Genomic DNA, 22,877 nt, shown 5'->3' with positions numbered 1-22,877 from the left:
AGACAGAGGAACCAAAGATCAAATTACCAACATCTGTTGGATCATAGAAAAAGCAAGGGAATTCCAAAAAAACATCTACTTCTCCATTGACTTCACTAAAGCCTTTGACGGTGTGGATCACACCAAACTGTGGAAAATTCTTCAAGAGATGGGAATACCTGACCACCTTACCTCCCTCCTGAGAAATCTGTATGCAGTTAGAAGCAACAGTTAGTACTAGACCTGGAACAATGGACTGGTTCCAAATTGGGAAAGGAGTATGTCAAGGTGGTATATTGTCACCCTCCTACATCATGTGAAATGCTGGACTGGATGAATCACAAGCTGGAATCAAGATTGCTGGGAGAAATAATCAACAACCTCAGATATGCAGATGATACCACTTTAATAGCAGAAAGCAAAGAGGAACTAAAGAACCTCTTGAAGAAAGTGAAAGAGAAGAGTAAAAAACCTGGCTTAAAATTCAACATTCAAAAACTAAGATCATGGCATCTGATTCCATCACTTCATGGCAAATAGATGAGGGAAAAGTGAAAACAGTGACATATTTTATTTTCTTGGGCTCCAAATTCACTGTGGATGGTGACTGCAGCTGTGAAATTAAAAAGACGCCTTTTCCTTGGAAGAAAAGCTTTGACAAACCTAGACAGCATGTTAAAAAGCAGAGATGTCATTTAACTAACAGCAGCCTGATTAGTCAAGGCTATGGTTTTTCCAAGAGTCATGTTTGGGTGTGTGAGTTGGACCATAAAGAAGGCTGAGCATCGAAGAATTGATGGTTTTGGACTGTGGTGCTGGAGAAGACTCTTGAGAGTCCCTTGGACTGCAAGGAGATCCAACCAGTCAATCCTAAAAGAAATCAACTCTGAATATTCATTGGAAGGACTGATGCTGAAGTTGAAGCTCCTGTACTTTGGCCACGTGATGCAAAGAGCCGATTTACTGAAGAAGAATCTGATGCTAGGAAAGATTGAGGGCAGGAGGAGAAGGGGGTAACAGAAGATAAGATGGTTGGATGGCATCACTGACTCAATAGACATGAGTCCGAGCAAGCTCCAGGAGATTTAAAGGACAGGGTGTCTGGTGTACTGCAGTTCGTGGGGTCGCAGAGAGTCAGACATGACTTATTGACTGAACAGCAATGCTTAGCGGTGTTTTATTTATTTATGGCTGCCCTGGATCTTAATTGCAGTGCATGGGCTTTTCTAGTTTTGGTGCCTGGGTTTCTTGTTGTGGTGGCTTCTCTTGTTGCAGAGCACAGGGCTCTGGGCACATGGGCTTCAGTTGTTGAACAGGGCACGTGGGCTCAATAGCTGTTACCTGCGGCCTCAGTTGCCCCATGGTGTGTGGGATCTTCCCAGACTGGGGATTGAACCCATGTCCCCTGCATTAGCAGGGGATTAGCAGGCAGATTCTTAACCATTGGACAACCAAGGAAGTACCCCTGACAGGATTTTAGAACAATGTTTCTAAAATAGAACTTTGTGCAGTGATGGAAACAGTCCATGTTTTTACTGTCTAATCCATAGCCACTAGCCACATTTGGCTATTGAAGAATTGAAATGTGATTAGGGTGACTGAGGAACTAGGTTTTTAATCATACCAAGCTGTTACCAAGTTAAATTAAAATTTTAGTGGCCATTTAAGGCTAGTGACTACTATATTTGACAATAAAGTTTTAAAAGTGCAAAAAATAATACAGGTAATTTTCTGCTTTTTTGGAAGTTCACTTTTCACCACCTCATTTTTTCAAAAGACCTGTATTAGTACCCATTTAGTTAACCAGAAAGAAATCCAAAAACAATTTCATTTTTACAGAAAAAGACAAAATGAAAATAACGTCCAGAGTTGGCTTTGCAGTGAGCTGTTATAGGGGCTGACAAGAGTGGCCACTCTGGGCTCCTTCCAGGGAACCACACACAGCATCTCAGCATCAAGCCACCATAGCTTTGACCTGAGTCTGTGAGCATCTGTGTTTTATCGTGATTGATTTTATGCAGTGGTTAACAAGATGTGCCTAAGGTAACTGATTCTTTGCTTCATGGCGTTTTGGCTTATGGAAGGTTTCATAAGAACACTGTCCTCTTGGATAGTGGGGAAACCTGTCTATAAGGACACGTGTATCCTATCTCAATAAGCTATTAAAAATAATATAAGCATTTAAAATATGCTCACTAAGGTTAGAAATTTTATTGCCGTGTGGAGTGAGTTTGGATTTCATAATAGAGAATGTGGACAGAGCACAGAAAAAACTGTGGCTTTTATTTTAATAGTTTATTTTCTAACTCAATAAAAAATGATCCCGCATTAGGGTTGGTCATGCCCAAGTTCAGTTTTAGACTAGGAAGAAACAAATTACAACCTGGATGTCATTAATTGTCGTTCTACAGAAAGTTCTGCTATTGTAAATAATATTCTTCTGCATACACGTCCAGATGTAAATTCAAAACGTAATATCTTTTGAGGTGGAAGCAAAGCTTGTTACTCCCATTTTACAGATAAGAAAAATGAAGCTTACGAAGGTTCAGTTCCCAGAATCATGAAACAAGGAGCAAAAGTAATGCCTCTTAGCTCTTGAAGCCCAGAGGATTTTATTATCTTTCACAATATGAACAAAACAATTTCTGATAAACTGTCTTGGGAAGGGGACTTCACCAAGGAGCTGGAAAGATTTGCTGTTTTTAAGTCCTTTAAATGAAGTCCTTTTGTTTTGGCTTTAAAAACTGTCCCAAGATTAGTTCTCAGAAAGCAGAGCACTGTGCATTTATCAAAGGCAGCCCTTTATTGGGTTGGATCTGTGTTTTTATGCTTTCCAGGGGAATGCAAGTGAAAAACCCTAGCCTTTACTCCCCAGTCCTGTACCTCCATCCCTCTTCTGTCCCTCCACGGTGCACAGCCCCTCTTTCTGGGTAGAAAGTTAGCCAATCATAATTCCACATCTGGCAGTTTAGAAAGATTTAGAAAGATGCTAAGCTCTCCCGGGATCATGTTCCCTGGACCAGGGGAGGCGCAGTGGACACAGTATTCGAGAGATGACCTCAGTTGGACAAGCCACCCCCCTCCCCATGCTCCCTTCATCTGGGTGGCCCTGAGTGTTTGCGAAGAGCAGCAGACAGCAGCACAACTGAGCACAAATGAATACACTGAATGTTTTCAAACTGAAAGTCTTAATCCTTTTTGATTCAAGTTCTAGGGGGAAGGTTGGAGCCAGTTGTGATTTAAAAAATAATAATAATAAAAAAAATTGGTTCACCCATCTGTCAGTACCGCCAAGAAATATTCACATGAGTAGGACTATCCAAAAAAATGAAGAGTAGCTCTTTTCCAAGACAGATCTCTGGAACTCTCTCCCTCCCTTGCTCAGAACCACTTCCTCTCCTCAAATCTCACTTTAAAACCTTCCTGTTTGCTTTAGCCTATGACTGACTCAAGCCCCATTCATCTTTCTTTCCTCTCTCCCCATGACCACATCCTTCCACTCTCCCCTCACCAGCCACCGTGAGAACACTCGCCGGCCTCTTCCTCCCTCCACTGCTCAGGCCCTTGCCTGCTACCCTGCAGTGACAGCCTGACTTGTGGGGGGTCCTCGCTGGCCTGCGTGAGTCACCCTCACACAGCCCAGACGTGTTTGGAAGGGTGAGGGCCTTCTCTATGAGGGTCCTGCCCCCTGGTCCTCAGAGGAGGAAGAGGTAGTGAATTTCAAGGTGACTTCTGTCTAAAGAGGTGCTTTGCCAGTTTTCTTTCACAAGTTACAGACTCAGAAACTTGAGAAGCAGAACACAAAAAGACCTTGTAATAGACCCACAAAGACACCAACTCTCAGGCCTGTTTCCCATAGGAGACTTTAGGTGAAGCCTGAAGGCTAGATGGGGGTGAAACACAGGCCAGACCAGAGCTGTTGTTACACCTCCAGAATAGAGTTGTAATTGTCTCAACTGCCTTCTTCCCCTCAAAAAACGAAGTAAAATTCCTCAGCAAAATTCTAAGGCAGGATTGGCCCTGGGAAAACTGTCTCAAAGTAAGCCCAACTGTTGGAATCCTTTTCATCAGGGAGTACACCCAGCTCTTTCTAAAGAGTATGTCCAGAAACAGATTCACAGACTTAGAGAACAAATTTATGGTTACTAGGGTAGAAGCCAATGGCACCCCACTCCAGTACTCTTGCCTGGAAAATCCCATGGGCAGAGGAGCCTGGTAGGCTGCAGTCCATGGGGTCCCAAGAGTTGGACACAACTGAGCGACTTCACTTTCACTTTTCACTTTCATGCATTGGAGAAGGAAAAGGCAACCCACTCCAGTGCTCGTGCCTGGAGAATCCCAGGGACGGCAGAGCCTGGTGGGCTGCCATCTCTGGGGTCGCGCAGAGTCGGACACGACTGAAGTGACTTAGCAGTAGCAGTAGCAGGGTGGAAGGGTGGGGGGAGATTGGGATAGATAGATTGGGAGTTTGGGATTGACATGTACACACTGCTATATTAAAAGTAGATAACCAGGGTCTTCCCTGGAAGTCTGGTGGTTAAGATTTCGCCTTCCAGTGCACGCCTTCAATACCTGGTTGGGAAGCTGAGATCCCACATGCCTTGTGGCCCAAAAAAAACAAACCATAAAACAGAAGCCATATTGTAACAAATTCAATAAAGGCTTAAAAAAATGGTCCACATTAAAAAAAAAAAAAAAGATCTTAAAAAAAATAGGTAACCAACAAGAACTTACTGTATAGGGGAACTCTGCTCAATATTCTGCAATAACCTAAATGGGAAAAGAATTAGAAAAAGAATAAATGCATGTATATGTAGAACTGCAACAGTTGGCTATACACCTGAAATTACACAAGAGTGAGTGAAGTTGCTCAGTTGTGTCTGACTCTTTGTGACCCCATGGACTGTAGCCTATCAGGCTCCTCTGTCCATGGGATTCTCAGGCAAGAGTGCTGGAGTGGATTGCCATTTCCTTCGCCAGGGGATCTTCCCGACCCAGGGATCGAACCCGGGTCTTCCGCTTTGTGAGCAGACTCTTTACCGTCTGAGCCACCAGGGAAACTGGAAATTACACAACAGGGTTAATCAACTTTTGCCTGCTTGCATGCTAAATCACTCAGTCGTGTCTGACTCTTTGCGACCCTACGGACTGTGGCCTGCCTGTAGCCTGCCAGGCTCCTCTGTCCATGGGATTTTCCAGGCAAGAATCCTGGAGTGGTTGCCATGCCCTCCTCCAGGGGATTTTCCCAACCCAGGGATCGAACCCTCATCTCTTATGTCTCCTGTGTTGGCAGGCAAGGTCTTCACCACTAGCACCACCTGGGAAGCTCTGTTCCAATATAAAACGGGAGTGTGGTTTCAGATTGGCTGTGTCGGCAACAGGCAAGCTGTGGGCTCTCCCACAATGCACTGCTCTGCGATCCCGAGGCACAGCCGCTCCCGCAGACATGGAGACAGGTCAGGCCGTGCCATCTCCACAGCAGCCTCACCACCAGCTCTAAAAGAGGTGCTTCCAGAACCCAGCACCAAAGGTTTTATCTTATGAAACACACACTGGTCTTACTTTTGATTTATCATAATAGCAACCAGTGCCTTTTTTTTTTTAAACCGCATCGCTTTTTTCCAAAGCACGTTCACGTTTGTTACCTGATGGACGTCAGGCCACTAATAATTTTTCCATTTTGCCCATAAAGGACTAAGACCATTGCAGTTTGACTAAGGTCACAGAGAACGTAAGCAGTAGAGTTGAAATCCACATCAGTCTTCTATGGGAGCCATGCCCCAACTCTCGACACGCCCAGGTGAGCACTTCCTTGTCCATAGACTGACAGTCTGGGGAGGGCTTCCACACGGTGGATTTGCAGACAGCCCTTGGAGATGGCTTTCCAGTGAATTGTGGGGGTTTTATTTCATTTTGGGTTACAGATCTTCTTTTTGATCTTGCTCAATCCTAAAGGAAATCAGTCCTGAATATTCATTGGAAGGTCTGACGCAGAAGCTATAGTTTCAATACTTTGGCCACCTGATTCGAAGAGCTGACTCTTTTGAGAAGACCCTGATGCTGGGAAAGATTGAAGGCGGGAGGAGAAGGGGACGACAGAGGATGAATTGGTTGGAAGGCATCACCAACTTGATGGGACATGAGTTTGAACAAGCTCTGGGAGTTGGTGATGGACATGGAAGCCTGGCGTGCTGTAGTCCATGGGGTCACAAAGAGTCAGATATGACTGAGGGACTGAACTGAACCGAACTGCCTCATTTAAAACCATAGGAGTGAGTCAGTGTTACCCACGCTCACCCAACAGGTGGTAGAGTGATGGGCCTTTGAATTATGCTTAGGGTGGAGCCTGCCTGGGGTTAAGTCTGGAACAATGAACTCTGCTGTGTGAAAAACAAATTACTAAAAAACATATTTTGAAAAATAAATAATTAAAAAATTGCCCAATTTCAGTTTTGAAAGATATGTGTGAGAGAATTTGTATTGAGTTGTGCCATGATTTTCCTCCCTCCAGAACCTCTTTTGTTATGCAGAAGCTTCTCTGAAGGTGAGCAGCTTGATCTGCACTAATGTGACAGTACATGTCCAGTGGTGAGATCTTGGGCAGACGGAACAGATGATTTGGAGAATGGGACAGGGAAAGAGAGCAAAGGGGCTGTTAGCATGGACACTCGGGCCTGGAGAGCCATTTCTGAGTGGAGGCAGGGAAAAAAGTGAGCCAGGCCACGAGGGTCCTCGCACAGTGCCTCCGCGCCACACCTGGGAACGGGGACTTGAGAAGTGGTTGACGTGTTTATTTGGTGTGAGGTCAGCTACAGCTCTGAAAGCAATAACACTATTCCCATAAAACAGAACTCCCAGGCTGGGCCACCAACCTGCTTGCCGCCAGAGAAGGATGGTGGCCTAATAAATGAGACATTGCTGTCAGATCTCCGTAATTGGAGGATTCATTCACTTTGTGAATTATGCAGGCTCTTCCTTGGTCTCCCATCTCCATCCCATCTATTGCTTTAAGCCCTTTCTTGTTTTGTGCTGCTTCTTTCAGATGAAGAAGAACGGAAAAGAGATTTGATCTCTGTGCCTATTAACCATGCCAATAGAAGGTTGTGTGAAAAACGAAGCTATTGGTAGAAGTTTGGGAAAAAATCTAGTGATTAGACCAGCAGAAGATCTGAACTTCGGAGAAGACCACAAATGAATTAAAAGACCAGTTCTCTTTTCAAAAGCTAACACGAAATGAGGATGGGTTTTATACAAAAGCAGCTGCTCCTGCCAGTGAGCTTATGCATGTCTGTCTTTCATATGCCACAGTCAGACCTAGGAAATTCCCTGGGAAGTCCCCTCTACCACAGTGCTTGCCGTTTCTCCATTTGACTATGATTCTATTGACTCTTGGGAGATTGATCTTCAGGAAGCTCTTATCACAAAACAGCTCTTCCTGGAGTGAGGAGAGAGCATGGTACCTGGGAAGACAAAGGGAGTGGACTGGGACATGGGAATCTGGTTCCCATTTTAGTTCTACAACTAGCAGCCTGGTGGCTTTAGGAGGAGCCTGCCATTTCCCTGGCCTCAATGGTTTCATCTGTAAATTGGAACGGCCTGGAGATGATAAAAGTGAAAGCATCCATTACCATGCCTGGAAGTGCTCAAGAAATGATTCTTTCCTGCCTGCTGACTTCCATTTTCCATCTGTAAGGTAAGGAATTGAACAAGAAGATCTCTTGTCCACTCTAATGCTTTAAGGTTAAGTCACTTTTAGGTGACTCTTTTGGTGACATTTTAGGAAATTGCCAACTAACATTCTGTGGTTGTAGTCTATTAGATTCCATCCAATCAGAATAGCGTTGTGATTGTGACTTTGTATTATGATTTTTTATTTTCCCTTATCCTGATTTTTATTTTCTATTTTATGGCTTGTGCTTTATTAAGTTGTCATAAATCCTTTCGGGTATAAGAAAAGAAGTATAACAAACTGGATGAAAGAATGCCTTAATGGAAAGCCAGAGAATAATGCTAATACTAATAAACTGCTTTGATTGGCTACATACTATGTATGAGGAACCATGCTAAGCACTTTATTTAGGTCACTTAAGCACATTAGATCACTTAAAGGCTCACAATAACCCCTTGAAGTTATAATTATCATCCCCATTTTATGGATGAGGAAATTGAGTCTTTGAGATACCAAGCAGGTTGTTCAAGGTCACACAGTTAATGAATGTCAAAGCTGAGTCACAACTCCAAGTCTGGCTAAATCAGGGCAGTGGTGGGCTGACAAATAGGCTCCCAAAAAACCTAAATCAAAACAAAACTCTAAATCCCTGATATAGAGTATTTACTGATTTCCATCATGTAAATACCTTCACCATGACCAATTTCAAGTTTCTAACAGTTAAATCAGCTAAAAAAAAATCCCAAATATTTAACAATCTGTTCTTGCAAGCCAACAGGAGCCAACGCCAAAACACTCCAGAAAAAGCCTGAATCATCACCACTGAGATACACTGCCTCCCTGGATTATAGGCTGAGGTTGGGGATAATAGAAAAGAAAGAAGAAAGGGAAGATGGTCATAAACAGAGAAAGTAGAGAGATGACAGATTCATTCATTCATTCCACAGAGGCTTACTGAGTGCTGGCGAAGGACCAAGCATTGTGATATGTGCTTTGGATTTGGGCAAGAGTAAGATAAGCAGGGTGCCCAAGCCAAAAAGTCCAGAATGTTTGGGGGAGAGAGCAACACTCAAACAAATAATTGAACACATTATGTGATACAAGTATGTATGAGTCTACGGGAGCCCAGCAGAGGGAGGAATGAATTCTATCTGAAGGATGCAGTTAGCGACACACACATGGGGACTCCTAGGTAATACACGTTGTTCTTCCTTCCCAATTTGTAAAGAAGTTTGCCTCACTAGAGAGGTGTGTTCAGCTTAGAATTCTGCATTTCTGATTATAGAGAAACTAAAGGTGGGATTAAGAAAGGGACAATGATATAGAAAGTAAGCTCTTTGAGTTAGGGGTGTTGTCTGATTTACCCCTATATTCCTGAGACCTAGCACCATGCAGAGAATGTAGTAAGCCCCCAGTAAATATTTGTTGACTGGATAAACCACTGTTGAATAATGATTTATGAGCTTCAAAGAATTTTGCTTGAGGAAAGAGGACTGATAATAGGTAAGAAGTAAGCAATATAAATGGGCTTCCCTGGTGGCTCTAGTGGTAAAGAATCCACCTGCCAATGAAGGAGATGCAGGAGACCCAGTTTCGATCCCTGGGTTGGGAAGATCCCCTGGAGGAGGGAATGGCAACCCGCTTCAGTATTCTTGCCTGGAGAATCCCGTGGACAGAGGAGACTGGCAGGCTGTAGTCCACAGGGTTGCACAGTGTAGGACACAACTGAAGCGACTTAGCACAGCACAGCAAGCAGTGTAAGTGCATGGAGGATCCCGCAGAAGAACAGAGTAAGTGGGGGGCAGTATATGGGCAGGGGCTCCAGGTGCCAGGATGGGGTAAGGGCCCAGAAGGTTGTGTGTCATGCGATGCTGTCACCTGTTGTGCTGGCTGGCCTCTCTGAGGATGATCAGAGGACGGGGCAGATCTCTGGCTTCCTCTGAGAAGCAAGAGGTCCTGTCACATGCCTGCAGATGTATTTGGTGAGCTGGGGAAGGCCAGGAATGATACCACTCATCGTTTGACTTCAAAGTTCAATACGGGAAGTGTTAGTTGCTCAGTCATGCATGATTCTTTGAGACCCCATGGACGGTAGCCCACCAGACTCCTCTGTCCATGGAATTCTCCAGGCAAGAATATCGGAGTAGGTTGCCATTCCCTTCTCCAGGGGATCTTTCTGATCCAGGGATCAAACCCAGGTCTCCTGCATTGCAGGCAGATTCTTTACCATCTGAGGCACCAGGGAAGCCCTCAATATGGGAGACGCTAACAAGTCATTGGTGCGATGAAGTTTGAGGATTTTAGTGGATTTCCTTCACATTTGTTTGTTCTTCTCTTCCTCTGATTATCTGAGAGGAGGCTGCTGTTATGGAAAACCAGGTAGTTTGAATATTCATTCTTAGGACTTAGGACTGGTTTTGTAAGAAATGGGTCTGCTACTAATGTGTAATTTGTAGATTATTTTCATCATAACAATGCCTTATATGTGTGGATGGTTCCTAGCTGCAAAGGTTTTTCCGGTAATTACTTTTGATGCCTCTTCAAGACAGTCCCATGAGGACATTAGAAAAGATGTGAGTGGCTCTATTTTACTAAAGAAGTCAAATAACTCAGAATCACGGAACTGAGTTCTAGTAGAGCAAGGGCCCAGGATCTGTCATTCCAGACACAGAGACCTCCGTGTCCTCCTGGTTTCTCTTATGATAATGCCTGCCTCCTGGAGTGAGCTGGGACCCAGCAGCGTCCAGGAATGGTTTGTCTTGGTATTCGAGAACTTTTTTCTCTATAGTGAAAAATGGAACCTGCCTGCCCCAGTTTCCAAACCACCTCATGATTCGAAAAGCAATTGCTTTAACTCTGACAAAATTAGGCCACCTCCAACCTAAATGGAGCCCGTTTTCAGAGTAAGACCCTGCCTGGAGACAGCTCTTTCCTGGAAGGATAACAAAAGCATGCTTATGTGTGTATTTCACTTGATGGAAAGGAATCCCCAGTGAGGCCATTTTTTCCCCCTGAATTCTCCCAAGTCCAGAATGTGTCCAAGTTTCCAAGATAATCTCAGAAGAGCCATTCATCTATGAAGATGGCCAAACTGTCTTCCAGCTCAGTAGACAAGGTCTGTTCAAGAGAAAGAAGGTGAGGGGGTGAGAATAGGGGTGTGGAAAGAGGGTGAGGGAGGCAGAGAGCAAAGGAGTAAGACATGCAAGGAGAAAATGTGTGTGGACGAATGCTGACGGGGAAAGGAAGGAGACCAAGGGGCCAGCCCTGACTCTGGAATTCCATCTGCCAGGGACATTTGCAGCTGATTCTTTTTAGAACCTGTCACGGTCTGCCTGGAGAGCTGTCACTTCTCATCACTTGGCTCTCGCTGAGGATCTTTGTGTCATCACTGTCATGAAGAAACCTGGCAACTGGCAAAGAATTTCCTGGGGCGCTACCTGATATGCCATTATTTGCCTCTTATCATCTTAGTAGAGTAGTTACACCGCTGTCAGAGGTAATGGAGACCATGCCACTAAGAAAATTGGCTGTAATTTATTTATCAATTGTTTCTGCATACCACAAAAGCGGCCTTCTACTTTACAGTTGCGTCTAAGGTATTTGAGAGCCCCTCAAGTTCATGGTTTTCCGGTATTCTAAGTTCTACTTATGGCCTTTCCTGTATATGACACACAACACCACCCTTGTGGCTTGCAGGCCGTTTTCTTCTTTGCTTTCTTTAGTCACAAATCATCCTGAGGCATCCCTTAAGTGCATTTGTATTGTTAAGTGCACCGGCTTGATTTGGTGTTAATTCAATTTGAGTGCCCTTAATATCTTGTGGGGGTGATGCAATGCGGGCCGCCTGTACCTTGTAAAATCGGGTCCCAGGTCTGCCTGGGAGCAAAGCACCTTTCGCATAGCCATTTACCAAAGTTGCTGATAAAATTTTCATAAGGGAACCTTTTTAGTCTGACCCTATTGTGTTATTGTACCATTAAGTCTCGGAGAACTGAGCTGGCTTCTAGTGACAGCTTATCACGTTCTCCATTATTGCTGGCTGCATGAAGAGCTAACGGGCTGGGTGCAGTGCAAGCCCCCTCCCCCCTCCCACTTCTGGTCCTTTCTGGGAAAAGCTTATGGGCCAGCACCTACGGGCTAATGTGTGATTGTCTCTCTGTGGGTGCCAGAGAGCTGAGCTCTCTTTCTGATGAGCCTGGGAAAGCTTGAGGAGCCCTGAAGGACTTGGTGGAGCCTTCGTGACAAGAAGGGGAGAAGAATGGGCTGAAACAGAATGAGAATTACAAAGCACTTTGCTTAAAAAGCAACCTCCAAAGCGGTAACGATAATGTTGACACCACTTTGACACATAGCTGGAGGTAGTGGATTGGGCCAGGATCTTTGGAAGGTTGGCATTAGAATTCTGACACCATGATTAACTCAAAAAAGAACTCCTAATACTGGGGTTTGGGTGTACCTGGGTTTGCATCCAGCCTCATTCATTGGCTTACCTGCCCTGTGATCTTGATCATGTTTAGTCTTGGAGCTTCAGGGTTCCATCTGTGAAATGGGAATATCAAGGTCAACTCCATAGGCTTTTTGTGGTGATGATGTGAGTGTGGAGTGTGGCTGGCACTCACACAGCATGTCTTGGGGTTATCTTAGAATCTCAGAGGTTAGGAGGTGAGAAATCTGGTTCACATGGTAAAGAAATTAGCCAGCTACCACAAGATGAAAAAATGAAAGAGAAAAATCTAGAAATCTGGTCTCCAGACCCTCATCTAGGTGTCTTTCCATCCTTCCATGTCCTGTCCACAGACATCAGGAACTTGGTTGGATTTGGGGTGCAAGAGGCCACACTCCACTTCCCTAATGATGGTATTTCTTAATAGCAGAGCAGAGTGCTTCTCAGCCCTTCTGCTTGTCTTGGTGGAAATGGCTTGAGCCTGTCTAACCGTGTGAGCCTAGGCCCCGCTTGTCTCTGCTGCTCTGGCTGAAAAAGCTTGGTGGTCTGAGAAAAGAAATGGAAGGTGCTCTTTCTAAAGAACATTTAAAAATCATTGTTATAAAAGCAATACATGTTTACTGTGGAAATGAGGAAATCTAGGTAAAATATAGAAACTCTAGTGAAAGAAAAAACCTCACCTGTAGTCCTACCACCTGTGACCCTAGGCTGCTGCTGTGTGTTTCCTTTCAGGCTCCTTTCCGTGCCCACACACATGCTAGCTTGTTCAGACCCTTGCTCCCTGCAGTGTATTTTAGGCATTAAAAGTGCAGTCTGGCTCCACAGGCAAATCATTTAACTTTTCCACTGTTGTTTCCTCGTCCATAAACTAGGGCTTCCTCAGAGGGTGGATCAGAGAAGTAAATGAGCTCATCCACCTGACACACAGTATGGAGCACACAGGAAGCCCTGCCGAGGCTTTCCTTAGGATGAGGATTATTCAGTATAAATCTGGGATTACCGTATAATCTGCTGGAAATACGGCTCTTATGGGAACCATTTCTTCTTTGCTCACCCCCAGTTGCTCAACTCTGATGCTTTCTTAAACTGCTCATCCAGACAGGGTCTCAGGGTCAGACTGACCCCACCCTTCCCCTGCTGAATGGTGATAATCATGTGTTCATCTTCCCAAAGGATTAACGCACGAATTCTCGCAACTTGACTCCTGGTGGGCGTATTAGACCCACTTTATAGGAAGGAGAACCAAGATGGAGCAGGCATTGAAGTGGCTGTATGAGGTCTCCAAGCAGATGAGGTGGATGTCCTGGTTGCTGAGAAATGAACAGGGCCACCCATAGGAGTGGTTGGGCTACCCTGGGCTTAGGATTTGCCTTTATTACACTGGAGATGAGGCTTAGATGGTTCAAGGAGGAAGGCTGAAATCACAAGAAGACAAGTTCTTGTAAACGAATATCTCATGGAAAAGCTCTGAGAGTCTCGTTGATGTGTGTTTGTGTGTGCGCACATGTGTGTCATCTTTTTGGTGTTTTAAAGCCTCCTTTCCTGGGATTCAAAGATTCTGAGAGCGAAAAATGATCATTTTAAGCCAGACTGGACAAGGTAGGATCATAAATCAGAAAGGATGATAAGGGTCCAGCTTTGTGTGTGTGTGTGTGTGTGTGTGTGTGTGTGTGTGTGTAGCACATGCACAGAGAAGGCGCCAGTGTGCAAGCCTCTTGGGGGTGAGTGGGAGGAGCGGACATGGGCCTGCAGAAGGGAGCTGGTTTTGATGAAATATTGGCTAACGCTTGGGGCACCGAAGGAGAAGAGGCTCTGGTCAGGGAACTGCGCTGCATTAGAATTTATAATAGATTAGTTTATCTGCCCCTTGATCTTCAAGGGTATTCGGGGAGCTGAGGATGAAGCATGTCTGCCTTGATTTTCACAGCGAGAGGAAACCTCTGGAACAGAATTCCCAGCCTCTCCCTCTGCACAGCCCAAGGCGGTGAGAGCTTGCTATTCACACCCCAGCTCAGGTCATTTGGAGGAGGCTGATGGTACCCAGGAATGCCGACATACTTCACAACATCACATGAGAAAGAGCCCACTCAGATTCCTAAGGGGAGCTGCTGTCGGTCCATCCGGGTCTGGACTGCAGCCCTGGATGTGACGGCCCCTGCTCCCCATCCCGCTGCAGAAGTTTGCAATCCATATTCATCCTCACTGTCCGCAGGATTCCCTTCTCTCCATCCGTCTGTCTGTCTTTCTCTCTCTTCCTCGCTCACTCTCATAATAAGGGGAGCCTGCTAGGGTGTTTCAGATGCTCTGCTTCAAATGCCAATGAGCAAAGCGGCCAGGAAAGAAAGAATAAGAGGTGAAGTGTGGTTTGATGTCTTGGGGTGCTGGGGAGATGATTCATATAACATGAGCCCCTTGGGGCCCTTGGTTAAATCCCAGCCTAGCACCCCTCCCCGACCCCGGCTGAACTGGAACTCTGAAGTCCAGCCAAGGAGCATTGCTGGTGCTCCCCTGGCAAACAATCGGAGGGTCAGAGGCAAAGTCCAGGGGAGGGGTGATTCTTTCACTGGAAAAATTACCTGCTGGGAAAGAAGGAATCGTATGATGTGTGCGGTGAGAAGTCCAGTCAGGAAGGACCTGGCTGTTGCATTACAAGGCCGCTTTCTGAAGCCAGAGGGACTTTTATTGCCTGAGAGGCCTGCAGGCTCCAGCTAAAGTGGCTGTGGCAAGTCTCTGGGAGGGCATGGTGATGAGGGGCTGCGAGCCAGGGCTCTGGATGCCAGTTTGGGAATGAGGGGGGTGGAAGCTGGGGAGGGGCCTTCACTGTCCTCAGACTCACTCTCCTAAGGCAGGAGGGAGACCCAGCAGAGAGAGGGGCTGCCTGCTTCCCAGCTAGCCAAGGGCAGTGCAGTCTCCGTTGCCCCCACCTTAGGCTTTGTTTGACATGCCCTATGTTTGGCCACCCTCTCTCCACCCCCAGCTTCTTAAAACCTTCCCGTCTCTCACTGGACCCTCTCTCTGCTTCTCTCTTTTTATGGAAGTTGCAAATCATCTTTCATTGAGGACAGCCCCTTTCCCCCAGGCTTCCTTCATGTAGGTATGGGTGCAGAGACTTTGGGGCACCTGACCCAGGTCTGGCCAGGTGATCCGGTGATCCGGTCCAATAAGAAGCAAACCTGGAACTTCAGTTGGAAACTTTTGTTGGAACTTTGGGAATGGAGAAGTTCTGTTTAATCTTGGTTGATGAGATGAGAGGATAAAAGCCTGGCTTCCAGGGAGGCCTATTAGGATTGGAAAATCTGTGTGAAAGTGAAGCTACTGGAAAGGGAAGAAGAGTGAAGAGGTGGATAGAGATGAGATTCTAATGGCATCCTTTGAGCACTAGGATCTGATCTTACTGGAAGGCGGAGTCTACACCTGGACTCTTCAGTTTTACCAGCTAATACGTTTCCTCCCCTTTTCCCTTTCTTGTTCGAATTTTTCCTGCTACTTACAATTGAAAATGTTATGTCTGTATGTTAGGTGGATATACTTTTCTCTCTTCCGTGCATGGATCAGCTATGACTATCTCCCAAAGTTGAGTGCTTAGCTTGCTCTTTTTCCTGACTCATTCAGGCTTTCCATGCACTCTGTGGTATCAACTGTGTGTGACCCCCATGAGAATGATCCTGACTGCCACATTTGTGTTTCTACCTTAAATCTTTTTCCTTGTATAACACATTTCCACATGGGCGTCATACATGAGGTCACACACAGCTAGCTGAAGTCAATATGTTACTCCTGATCCTTGGGAAGAATGAGGGGCCCCCTTTTCACGTTTCTCCTCTTCAGACTGGGCATCTGCTTCCTCTAGTTCAAAGTCAGGATTATTTTTGATTCCTCCTTTTCCCCTTTTCTGCCCTGTATTGCATTATCCATCAAGCCTCAAGAATTTCTCTCTCGTATGTTGTTTTCCTTTATCTACTGCCATCCTCTGGTCTAAGATCTCATCGCGATAATCTCAAAAGCCTCTTACCTGGCTTTCAAACTGTCCCATCTATGTAGCACCCTCCAGCATATTTTTAACTTCTTCAAATACCTCTCTCACTTCACAGCTTACCTGGGAATGTTGGATTTCTCACTGTTGGGCATCTCAGTGTCCCTTAGATATTGGCATTCATGAGGTGTGAGAAGTCACAGAAACATCTTTCTGAAATACTAATTTAATCTGAAATCTTTCTTGGGGTGTGGAAAGTTAAGGGTTTTCATGAGAAAGTAATTTAAAAATGTTTTTATATTAAAACAGATTGATCTCGGGTTTCCCAGGTGGTGCTAGTGGTAAAGAACTCTCCTGCCAAGGCAGGAGACGTAAGAGACACAGGTTTGATCCCTGGGTCAAGAAGGGGGCATGGCAACCCACTCCAGTATTCTTTCCTGGAGAATCCCATGGAAAGGGGAGCCTGGCAGTCTGCAGTCCATAGGGTTGCAAAGAGTCAAACACGACTAAAGCGACTTAGCATATACACACAGATTGATCTCATATAAAGAAGAACACAAATGCATATGAATTTTAAAGATTAAATATTGATTTCAAAGAAGTTCTGAGATTGTAGACGTCTACTTCCAGCCACCACCCAAGAGTTCTGGGGTTCCTTTTCCTATGCCATTGGGAAGAAAGTTTGGAGAAGCACTAACATGTTGAGTCAGGTTTCACGTCCTCAATTTGGTGTCTGCCTCAACTGCCCCAGTCTTTGCTACCCTCCTCCTTGTCTCTCATCATTTCTTGGAGGTAGAGGGCTTTCCTAGTTGTTCTTTGAACTCTGTACTCTCATTCCCAACTTCGTTTCTTGTCACTGTCTCCTTTCCCCAGTGATTTCCCCTTTCTTTTTCATCAGCCTAAATCATCTGCCTCTTTCAGCCTTAATCACCAGCTCACAACAGTTTCTCCCTTCTCATACCCTTGTAGCCTTTGGCAATCCAGATCGATAAATGGAGTATGTACTGGCCAAGAGTCACAAGCCTGATCAAAACCCTGACAAGGCTCCCTGTTATCTGGCCGTGGGATAAAGTCCGGATTCCTTGGCATGGCTTACTGGCTCTAGGCAGAGCTGGTCCCTGCCTGATGCTTCGGTCTCATCTCTCCTATGACTTCTGATCTTTGCCATCCAGACTTCAAGAACCATTTAGCGCACCTACAGCATAGTAGCCACTCTCACCTTTGTCTTAGTCCTCTTCATCCCCTTCTCCTTCCTTCTTGTCTTTATCCTTTACAGAAAGTATTGAAGAGAGTGAGGTAAAAAGAATGGAGCTAGAGAGGTAAAAGGGACCACATCATGTAGGGCCTCACAAGCCCTGATATTGAACTTTATTTTAAGGACAGTAGGAAATCATCAGTTGCTCTAGGTATAAATGTGACTACTTGGTTTATGTTTTTTTGTGGGGGGAGTGTGTTGCCTTGTTTTCTATTTCTCCCATTTTTATCATTGTTACTTTATACATATTGAATCTATATTGTGAAGTTCATATATCCCAATGATCGTTATATATAGTTCTTCTTTCCTGTTCTTCATATTCTCTTTTTTGGCTTAAATTCCATTTTCAGATATTGAAAGCGATGCCATGACTTTCTTTGATTCATATTTTCGCTGAATATTTTTTCATCCTTTCATCTTTTTGTTTTCTTTTAATTTTTCTCACAAACCACATATAGTTGAATTATATGCAAAAAATTTAGCTAATCTGAGAGTCTCTGTCTCTCCTATACTTAAATCTACGTATCCCCACAAATATCTCAGATCTATCTCTATTCCATCCTCCTATCATCTATTATCGATCATCTATCATCTATGTATAATCTTACCCTGAACAAGTTGAATGTGTTCACATATCCTCATTCTTTTTGCTGTCCATTCCTTTCTCCCATTCCCTTGTTGATATTGTTTGAAACTTTTATTCTGAGTTCTTATCAACACACTTACTTATTTTTATTTGTTTATTTTTTAGATAGCAAAAATTATAGTAATTATTTGAATTTCTTTATTTTCCATATTTCTTTTAGTAATCTCCTGGATTTATTCCTTACCTGAGTTGTCTAAATAGTTTGTTGTGTAGCAAGCCTGCTAAAGCCTTGTATGTTTGAGAATATATCTATTGAGCTCCCAGATTTAAATGATAATTTGCCTGAATATAACATTCTACTATAAAACTCCTTTTTTTCCCCTTTAGTAACAGGTGTCTGGTTACTAGGAGGGGCTCTAGATTGATGGAGCTCCTAGAAAGGGTCAGAGATGAGCTCCAAGGCAGAGTATCCAAGTTCCCCAGAACTACAGCATCTTACCTCAATTTTTTGCCCCTTCACAGGCCACAACTCTGGCCAGAATCCTCTTTTAAATGTTCTGAGAAAGTACCCTTGGAAGGAAGTGATCACTGTGGATAAGCTTTTCAAACTCTGGGTAGCAACCCATTAATGGATGATGAACAGTTTAGTGAGTCAGCCAGTGTAGGTATGGGGAGGAGGAGGGAAGAGAGAGGAGGAAGAACAAGAAGGACAGAACATGAAGAACAAGGAGGAAAACGAGGAGGAGAAGCAGATGGAGGAGGAAGGAGAAGGGGCGGAGAGGGAGAAAAAATAGAATGGAATAGAACAAAATAGGCTGAAAAAAAGTGGAGGGTATCCCAATAGGAAGCACATTCTTCTGTGAAATTTTGTTTCATTTATTCAGGGCTATATGTTTACTGAGTCACCACATGAAATGTGTCCTCTCATTGTGAATGGAAGTCAGATTTGAAGAACGTAGCTTTTGATGTGACCCACCAACCTTGAGGTGAGAGGGCATGGAGGCAGTGGTTTGGTGGTTTACTTGCTTGATCGTGTCCAAATATTGTGACATCATGGATGGTAGCCCGCCAGGCTCCTCTGTCCATGGAATTTCCAGGCAAGAATACTGGAGAGGGTTGCCATTTCCTTCTCTAAGGAATCTTCCCTGCCCAGGAATTGAACCCAGGTCTCCTGCAGCACAGGAGGATTCTTTACTGCCTGAGCCACCAGCAGAGGAGTGAAGCTCAAGACCGGCTGACCAACCCAGCAGTATGTCACTCCACAGGGTGTTGCACTGTTCTGGTTTTACCCTTGTCCCACTGACCATCTGGCTAATGTCATTGTCTTCTTTTCCACAGTAAGGCAGGAGATTATCTCCTGAAGGTAGTGGCAAGGGCAGAACTTGGGAGCTTCTTTGATCACTTTGCTCATACCTGCTGCCCCACCCACATTCAGTCTACTAAGGGCTTCCCCACAGTTTTATGTTAGCTCTCCAAATCCAGTCCTGCTGCTTCTTTCTGTGGTTCTTCCAGCTTGGTTGTGTGGGAGGGAGCCAGCATCTCAGGCTGGTTTTCATGCTGTCAGAAAAAGCAGAAACCTTATTTGCAATCTGACCTAGAGCCACTGTGGCCCATACCCTGCTCTTCCGTGTCCTTACCTTTAGCAGCCTTCATCCTCTTTCCACGCCACCCTAGGCCCTCCCACCTCATACATCCTCCTGCTTCATTCTCTTCCTTCCCCCGTGCACTGTCTATTTTGACTTCTGCCATTGCCTGTGATTATTGGAAACCTCAGGCCCCAGTCAGCAGGGAAATTTATAGCTAAACAATTACACTGTTGAAACCCTGACAAGTCTACCCTGGTTAATGGCTTTGAAAATATGGGAGAGGTGTGAACAACTAAGTCTAGGAGGCTCATGTTGTGGGTCCTACAAAGATAGACTTGTAGGACTTACTTTAATGGGAATTGTTCATTTTCTCTTCCCCTTACATTAGTGTTCCAAATGCTAGTCTCACTCAATATGGATTCATTACCTAGAGAATGCCTTGGATATTTGGATAATCATCTTCTAAATAGTTTCTTTTTTCCCTTTCCTATTATGATTTTTGGAGCTTGGCCAACAACAATGCACCAGGCAGGCAGCAGACTGAGGGAAAAAGCAAACAGTGCTGGGTTACATTAGTAAATTATCGTCTATTAGATGCAGGTGGGATTCCTCAACTTCCCAGCCTGGCAGAAAGCTTTTAATAAAGCAGCATGAGAAGGGAAGAGCTGCTTTTGAGGTGGTGTCATGGAATCTGGGGAGGAAAGGATCCGACAGGAGAGTTCAGTGGTCAAAGACAAGACTCTGTACTGCTGGAAAAGTGGGTACCTAGGGGCGAGCCATCATGGGCATTCTGAAGAACTGGACCTCTGCCTTATCAGGGCAAGCAAATGACTGATCTGACCCATCATTCCCTTGGAGCAGTTGTACCTGCATACCTTTTACATGACTTCTGGTAGGGAGGTGTACTTTCCTGCCCTTTGACTTTAGAGTGGGCCAAGTGATTTGCCTTGGCCAATGGGAGGTTTGCGGATGAATTGTGAGCCTGGGTTTGAAATACACATGTGAGATGGGACTTGCCATCTTGTGCTCCTACTTTCGCCATGGAAAGGACACAACTCAAGGAAATGGTCTTCCAGTGAAGATGAGAGATGTGGGGGAGCTCAAAACCCAACCCACAGGTTGGGACCAAGCCCAGCCACACCCAGTCTCCATCACTAGCCAAATCCCTGTCAACTCATAGTTGTGCGAGTAAAAAATAAGAGCTTTTTGCTGATTGCCTCCCAGATTTTTGTGGTTGGTTGTTATGAAGCGTATCTCATGGATGTACTCAGCAGGGCTGCCCTGGGACTCAGTGGGGAGGCACACTCTGCTCTTCACTGAGCTGGTGTAAGAAGTGGAGGTGGTTTTAGAACCCTGGAAAAGTCTAAGCTGTTGCTTTCTGTGGCAAGGTGACCCATGCAGATGGCAGTGCCATTTTCTCCACAGCATGGTTCTGGGAAGGAGAGCAGAGATACAGTCTCCAGAACTTGCTAAGACAGAGGAAGAACTGAGAGAGCATTTCTGTAAAGGAGCAGGGGTACAGCATTTCCAAATGTTGCTTCAAATGGGAGGTTGAAGTCCTTTGGGTGATCTGCATGTCATTTGTGCCAAGACAAAAAAATAATGTGCTGAGAGGTTTTATTGTCATGACTTAGTTAAGAGTAAGCGGGAATATGTGTTGTCTTGACAGGTGTAGCTTCTAATTCAACGCTGGAAGTTTCAAAGGTTTGATTTGACCGATACTTGGTCTCAATCTTCAACACTTAATACAGTACTAAACAAATAGGAGATGCTCAGTCAATTGACTTATAATTGATAGGTTATCAGGAAACTTAAACCTAATCACAGCACTGCCATTAATTTATTACATGACCCCAGACTAAAAGCCTAACTTCTCAATTCCCTCATGAGTATGAAGCTATTTGATGTCCATAGTCTCCATGATGATAGTTGGGAGGATAAAACGACATGAAGATGGAAAAAGTCTGCAGTGCTCCATAAGTGATAGATTGTTATTCTCCCATAGGCACTGCTGTATTGGGTGCTTGTAACTTGTCGAGCAAAAAGGAGGCTGAAGCAAGAATGCGGCCTCGAAGGGGTCAGAAGGTGCTATTTCCCTCTGCTGTCTCTACAGGAAAATGAATAAAGGAAGTAACAATAATATTTCCCAGTCCTTTTACTACTGTAATTTGTGAGGCCAAGTCAGGTCTCTGGGTTGAGAAATCAAGCTTTTTATTGCACCTTAAATTGCATGATGTGAGCCCTGATTTGACCTATAATTATTTTGTAAAAACATTTCCTCAATCAGCTACATTGGAGGATTAAACTAGCAGCATCTCTGATCATAGGCCCTCTGACCTTTTTTTAAAGCTCCCTGGTGACATAGGTAGTAATGTACGCATGTGAGAGTGGGACCATAAAGAAGTCTGAGCACCGAAGAATTGATGCTTTCAAATTGTTGTGCTGGAGAAGACTCTTGAGAGTCCCTTGGACAGCAAGGAGATCAAACCCACCAATTCTAAAGGAAATCAACCCTGAATATTTATTGGAAAGACTGATGCGGAAGCTCTAATACTTAGGCCACCTGATATGAAGAACTGACTCGTTGGAAAAGACCCTGATGTTGGGAAAGATTGAGGGCAGGAGGAGAAGGTGGTGACAGAGGATGAGTTGGTTGGATGGCATCATAGACCTGATGGGCATGAGTTTGAGCAAACTCCAGGAGATAGTGAAGGACAGGGAAGCCTGGTGTGCTGCAGTCCATGGGGTTGCAAAGAGTCGGACATGACTGAGTGACTGAACAACAACAAGTGACATAGGTATGGTTTGAACTGTGTCCCTCCAGATTCATATGGTAAAGTCCTAATACCCAGTATCTCTTGAAGTGACCATGTTTGGATATAGGGTCTTTACAGAGATAAATTGCAAATAACCAAAATAGCCTTCTGTGACCACCTAACTTAAAATAGAAGCACCTCACCACACATGTATTTGCTATTTCCCTTTCCCGCTTTACTCTTAACACCTGTATCTGCATGCTTTAGCTTGTTGATTATATATTGCCTAAATCCCTGTACTAGACTGCAGACTCCATGAGGGCAGGAATTGGGTCAGGTAACTGCTTTATTTTGTGCACCTAGAACAGTGTCTGGCACAGAGTAGCCATTCAGGGATGTGTTTGTTAAATAAATAGATCAGTGTTTGACATACAGTGCACTGATAAGGTACAGTGTTGTATCATCAGAAATTGTACCATAACGTTCAACCCTGATTCATTCTTAGTGATATGGGAGTGATAAAAATGACAAGTAAAAAATCAGTTTTCTAAGGTATATATAGTAGAAGATCCTAATTATATAAATACATGTTTCCAGGAAGAAATAAACCAAAATATTAATAGTTATCT

General features: G+C 44.5%; 1 protein-coding gene across 1 annotated transcript in view; it reads left to right on the top strand.

The window, feature by feature from the left end:
- The first annotated feature begins 7,024 nt into the window (after window positions 1-7,024).
- Window positions 7,025-22,877, top strand: part of LOC139184453 (uncharacterized) — a 59,698-nt gene continuing 43,845 nt past the window's right edge. The window contains exon 1 of the mRNA XM_070794314.1: window positions 7,025-7,672. Coding sequence (XP_070650415.1) covers window positions 7,260-7,672 — 413 coding nt within the window. The 5' untranslated portion in view covers window positions 7,025-7,259. The remainder of the gene's footprint in view (window positions 7,673-22,877) is intronic.

This window comes from Bos indicus, chromosome 8 (assembly GCF_029378745.1).
Source record: "Bos indicus isolate NIAB-ARS_2022 breed Sahiwal x Tharparkar chromosome 8, NIAB-ARS_B.indTharparkar_mat_pri_1.0, whole genome shotgun sequence".
NCBI classification, from domain to species: Eukaryota; Metazoa; Chordata; class Mammalia; order Artiodactyla; family Bovidae; genus Bos; species Bos indicus.
The sequence above is the reverse complement of the archived record's forward strand: the minus strand, read 5'-3'. Positions and strand labels throughout refer to the sequence as shown.